Source organism: Pelophylax lessonae (assembly GCF_965119305.1).
Source record: "Pelophylax lessonae genome assembly, chromosome: 7".
In the NCBI taxonomy this organism is placed as follows: Eukaryota; Metazoa; Chordata; class Amphibia; order Anura; family Ranidae; genus Pelophylax; species Pelophylax lessonae.
Window position 1 is genome coordinate 99022081 of NC_138774.1, and position 6000 is coordinate 99028080.

Sequence of the window (6000 nt, forward strand, 5' to 3'; positions counted from 1 at the left end):
TCTTGGCTCAGAGTTCAGATTTACGAGTTGCAGCTCCAAGCTGTGAGTGTACGTGGAGGCTTTAAAACAGCAGTATGTACGCAAGATGGTAATCAAATAATACATTTAGGGTTTCAACTGTTCACCCTCTTCCATCCACTTTCTCTCCTTACAGCACTTAGCAAGCATTGTACATACATATAGCATGGATTTTTCCATGAAGCATAAGGTCTGCAGCAGAGCAGAACATGTTAAAAGTAAGGCTTCTGGCATGGGGCCAGGGCCATGGCCGAGGGGTACCAACTGGCCTCCTGTAGGGGCCCGGGCACACAGGGGGGCCAGAATAGCAGAGGGAGTAGTGTGGTGGGACAGGAGGACAATTACAGAACAATGCACTGTGTCTAGGTCTCTCCCTCCAGCAGCTGAAAGCTGTTTCCCCCCCCCCCTCCCTCTCAATGGCTTCCAGCTACTGGAGGGAGACATAGACATAATGCATTATTCTGTAATTGTCCTCCTGTCCTGTGGCACTGATTCCCCTCCCTGTGCTGCCCACATTTGATTCCCCCCTGTGTATCTAGGTACTCCCCCCCCCCGCAGTGGTGCACCTTCCAGCAGGACAACAACCATAAACATACAGCCAGAGCTACAATGGAATGGTTTAGATCGATGCATATTCATGTGCTAGAATGGCCCAGTCAAAGTCCAGACCTAAATCCAATTGAGAATCTGTGGCAAGACTTGAAAATTGCTTTTCACAGACACTCTCCATCCAATCTGACAGAGCTTGAGCAATTTTGTAAAGAAAAATGGGCAAAAAATGTCACTCTCTAGATGTGCAAAGCTGGTAGAGACATACCCAAAAAGACTTGCAGCTGTAATTGCAGCAAAAGGTGGTTCTACAAAGTATTGACTCAGGGGGGCTGAACACAAATCCACGCCACACTTTTCACATATTTATTTAAAAATAAAATTGAAAACCATTTATAATTTTCCTTCCACTACACAATTACAGTACGTACCACTTTGTTTTGGAGTATCACATAAAATCCCAATAAAACACATTTACGTTTTTGGTTGTAACCTGACAAAATGTGGAAAATTTCAAGGGGTATGAATACTTTTTCAAGGCACTGTATGTTATTTACCGGCCGCTTCTTTTTCTGAATTGTACACAGTGAGCGATCAGTACAGATTCCTCCTGTGTCCATTCATAACTGAGCATAGTAAATTGTGTTTACTATGCTTCCGTTTATGAAAAGACAGGAGCCCCTGCCTTCTGTTCATTTATCTTCAGTGCAACTGAGGCTACAGAGAAAGGAATTGAAGAATCTGTTTCCTCAATTCCTTTCTCTGTCTCAAAGGTGAGATGTTAGGGTTCTGTTTAGACCCAATATTTAATCCAAACCTCCCCACTCAACATCCCTCAAAAAAAAAAAAGAAGAAGAAATGTAAAAGATAAATGCAAATAATTTCTAAAATTTAAATTTTTGTAATTTGGGGTAGGGCCCTGTCAGGTAGGCTGTACGGTGCCCCGTGATTTCTTACGGCAGCCCTGCATGGGCTCTGGTGTTTAGCTGGACAGTGCATTTTGGGGATAAATGCCCGGATACATACTGCCCTATGGGTCCTTTCACACGGGCTTTTTGCCTGGCGGACTCTATTTTGCTCAGCGTAGGATTGATCTACCGATCCCCACTGAGCAGGTGGATGACAGGTCCATCTCCGTTCACTGTGCAGAGACAGACCTGTCAGAGCCCTGCTCTCTTCTTTGGGAGATCGGATGAAAATGGACCACCTGTCCGTTTTCATCCAATCCTATCTGATCCAATCCTCCGGATGGATGTAAAATAGTGTTTCCATCCGTCTGGATTTCACGGACAGGATCGGATCGGATAGCACCGTTGACATCCGCTGCTCCATAGGGGTGCATGGAGCATCCAATCAGGTCCGCCTGAAAAATTGACAGGTGGACCTGATTGGAAAGCCCGTGTGAAAGGGGCCTAGATGTTGTAACCACTAGGTGCACAGTCCAACCCCATCCAGCTGGAGCAGCTGTAAGCCTCTGATAGAGTTTAATAGTGTGCCTCCAGCAGGACTAAAAGCCAGTCTACATGGGGCCCAAGCCTATCTGCTTAACATTGGACAATGGCAGATGGGTGTGACGGTTGTGTGGTAGGTGGGAGGGTCTATCTACCTTCCTGTGTGATAATTGGGAGGGTCTATCTTCCTTCTACCTGTGTGGTAAGTGGGAGGGTCTACCTACCTTCCTGTGTGATAATTGGGAGGGTCTATCTTCCTTCTACCTGTGTGGTAAGTGGGAGGGTCTACCTACCTTCCTGTGTGATAATTGGGAGGGTCTATCTTCCTTCTACCAATGTGATAGGTGGGAGGGTCTACCTACCTTCCTGTGTGATAATTGGGAGGGTCTATCTTCCTTCTACCTGTGTGGTAGGTGGGAGGGTCTACCTACCTTCCTGTGTGATAATTGGGAGGGTCTATCTTCCTTCTACCTGTGTGGTAGGTGGGAGGGTCTACCTACCTTCCTGTGTGATAATTGGGAGGGTCTATCTTCCTTCTACCTGTGTGGTAAGTGGGATGGTCTACCTCCCTTCTTCCTATTGGGTAAGTGGGAGGGTCTACCTCTCTTCTATTTGTGTGGTAAGTGGGGGGGTCTATCTTCCTTCGTCCTCTTTGGTAAGTAGGAGGGTCTACCTCCCTCCTATTTCTATGGTAAGTGGAAGGGTCTACCTTCCTTCTTTTTGTGTAGTAAGTAGGAGGGTCTACTCTCTACAGTCACATGATAAATTCCAGTGTTGTAATAAGGGACCATCTGCTGGGTAGAGCAATGACGTAATATGTATAGGAGGCAAGTCTTAAATTACCCTCCTAAAACCTTTATATCTGTGTTTCCTCCAAAACATCTGGGGCACTTAGCAGTCAGACTAGAACGTAAAGGGTTACCTCCCGACCGAGGGATGACATTTTCACATTACACATAATGTATGAGTTTTCTTGATTTCTTAAAAGCTGTTTAGTGCGAGGCCGTCATCAATATTGTATGAGCTTTCCTTTATCATTCAGTGTTTTATGATGCTTTCAGCTACTTTCCATGTAGCTGTGATCTTCTTCGCTCATGGACGTCTGTTGTGGAAGTTCAGCCCAAAGTACCATGCATGTTTTTGTTTCCCTGAAAATGACTCATGCATACAATAATTATTGTTGGAAATACAGCGAGGAATTGGAAATACAGAGAGGAATTTAAATAAAACTCTAGTCTTCTGATAAATTGGGTGTGGTAAAACGGGACAGTGAAATCATCAGCTTTGTATAGGAACGGTTGTCTGATTTGTTCCCTTAGAGCTGTGTAGGTCTTCAGTATTCAATGGGGGAGATTTGCAAAGAGCCACTTGGGATTTTTCTATTCTATTCCTGTATTTGTTCTTTAATCGTGAAATATTAAAGCTGAACTCTATGCAAGCTTCCATATACATTGGGGTTTATTTAGTAAAGACAAATCCACTCTGCACTACAAGTGTACTTGGAAGTGGAGTCGCTGTGGGTCCGATGGGAACATTCAAGAAAATAAAAACAGCATTTTTGCATGCACATAATTGGATGATAGAAATCAGCAGAGCTTCCAATAATTTTAGATCTTCTCCTTAGGTCTACAGCGACTGCACTTCCAAGTACACTTATAGTGCACAGTGGATTTGCCTTTAGTAAATAAACCCCACTGATAATACATATAACAGAGCTGCTTTACCTGCCAAAGTATTTGTATTTTTGTCCATACAATCCTGAGATTTACACAGATTTACCACTCAGCGCCACTTTCTCCTTTACACCTTTTTCATATGGGCATAGTTGCTGACTTGCAATTTTCTGGTGGAACGCTTTGTCAGCAGCCGCTGGCTCATGGCTAGCATGCAATCACGAGGCAATATGCTGCTCTCTTGCTTTTGTTTACACACTGAAATTCCTCCTTGCTGCGGCCCAACCATGTCCACTGGATGTTAAGGTGCAGCTCCATTTACTGCTATGGGGTGCGTTGGCAACCAGAATCGCCTACTCAATGCCAATCTACAGTTTTGTGTCATGTCATGAAGGGAAATGTTGCAGCTGTGACATTGTGGATGAGCCAGTCCAAGGGGCACTGCCAGGTCTTTACAGGCGTCTGAGGAGCAATCAAGACACAACATTGTATTTACGGCACCAACATGCCCATGTGAAAGGAGCCTGGTGTGGTAAATCTGCCTGTGGTAAATCAAACCTGGTGTGGTTAAAGACTGTAGAAGGAATAGACCAGTGCCCTCTCTCCACCCCATCCTGCTGACTAGATAGTAAAAGAGCAGCAGGAGCTTGATGAGGTCATCTCTCAGCTCTCTCCTCCTAATAGCATGCTCCCTGTCAGTACGTTTGCATGCAGTACACCTGATTAGCTGTCAGTCCTGACCTTCCCTCTCATACTCTGAGTGATGCTGTATAGGGAATTGCAAGATAGGTTTGCACTTATACTATCTGCCTAAAATATATGATTTGCATACATAGCTGCAATAATTTGTATAATTTGTTGTCTCATATGCCTAGAATATGAGATTGTACTGCCATGGTTATTGTATTTCTTGGGCATAACTACAAAAAATGGTATTTTGTACAAGAAATTGAATCATTCTGCCATTTGTGTCCAGCCGGATATGCTGAAAAATGAATTTACAGTTGTTCATGGAGTGGCATATTGGCTCTATGTGAATATTCCATGGGCAGCTATAAATGATTATTTTTTTTAGATAAAAGACTGTTTCCATCTGTGGTTTAAGTATCAGATTTGTAGCGTAAGGTAGGCTTGAACTTTAATACATTCATTCTAATGACAATAAAGAAAACATTGACAAATCCTTCTTTCCTTCTTCTTTCTATAGCAGAGTATGGAGATACCACAGTCATCCTGACCATCTTCACCACTTGTCTTCAGTGGACCTTTCTCTCTGTACCAGATGTCATACAACAAGCTTGAACAACTTATGTTCCATTTCGCTACAGTATTAACTGCTTCAGATCTCCTACTTGTCCATATGATCGGTGGTAATTCTAGGAGACAGGTTCTCTTGATGTTTGGATCTGATACCACTACATCTCTGCACTACAAATATTCTCTCCTGCCTTGCAAGAAAACAGCATCCATTATTACTGAAGGCAATCCATCTTGAAAAAAAAAAAAGGCCTGTTTTGGGGAACAGATGTGTTTCGTTAAAAGGGCTTGTCCATCCAAAATAGATATTTCAGTTTTTGGTGGATGCTGGCACATGAAATCACCCATTGGCAATATATATCTCTTGCTGACATTGGTAACAGGAACTGTGCTCAGTTCTGAAAAATGTCACTTGTATTCCAAGTAGGTATCTTTGTCGCTACTAAAATGTTCATATATTTCACTTTAAGGATCGGTTAACAGCTATGCAGTTTGCTTTTGATGTGTTTTGCATTTCTGCACAGGGTTTTATCACGATTTTGCTGCGATTTACATTTTTTATGCTTTTTTTTTGGCCAATTTGTTGTTGGGCAGATTAAAAAACGCCAATCGCGGCAAATATGCATGACATGCTTTTCTGCAACTTCTCCTTTGAAGTCTATTGAATCGAAAAAGAAAAAAAAGCACGGTTTTGCGTTTAAAAAAGTTTCTGACCCTTCCCTAAAACGCAAAAATGTGCCCCCATAGGAAACCATATTAAGGCCCTGTTCACACCTGAGCACTTTTCAGCTCGTAAAACGCTCATCCCTGAAGTCTCAAAACGCCCAACAAGCAAAATCCCATTCATTTCAATGGCCCCTGGTCACATATGAGTGTTTTGTCGCCTGAAGCAAAACGACTGAAGCTCAGCAAAGTACATGAGCTTCTTTTTTTGGCAGATTACAGGAGTTTTTGTTAGATGTCAATGCCTGCCTCCAAACACCTGCAAATAACACCTGAAAAACGCCCCAAAAAAAAGCCTAAGGCTCCATTCACACCTGAGCGTATCATTT

The 6000-nt window shown here is 43.1% G+C and overlaps 1 protein-coding gene across 1 annotated transcript in view; it reads left to right on the plus strand.

Annotated features, from left to right (window-relative positions):
* The window catches only part of CCDC9 (coiled-coil domain containing 9), a 134489-nt gene extending 129139 nt beyond the window's left edge, over positions 1 to 5350 (plus strand). Inside the window, exon 15 of the mRNA XM_082264375.1 lies at positions 4899 to 5350. Coding sequence (XP_082120501.1) covers positions 4899 to 4928 — 30 coding nt within the window. The 3' untranslated portion in view covers positions 4929 to 5350. The remainder of the gene's footprint in view (positions 1 to 4898) is intronic.
* Positions 5351 to 6000: the final 650 nt, after the last annotated feature.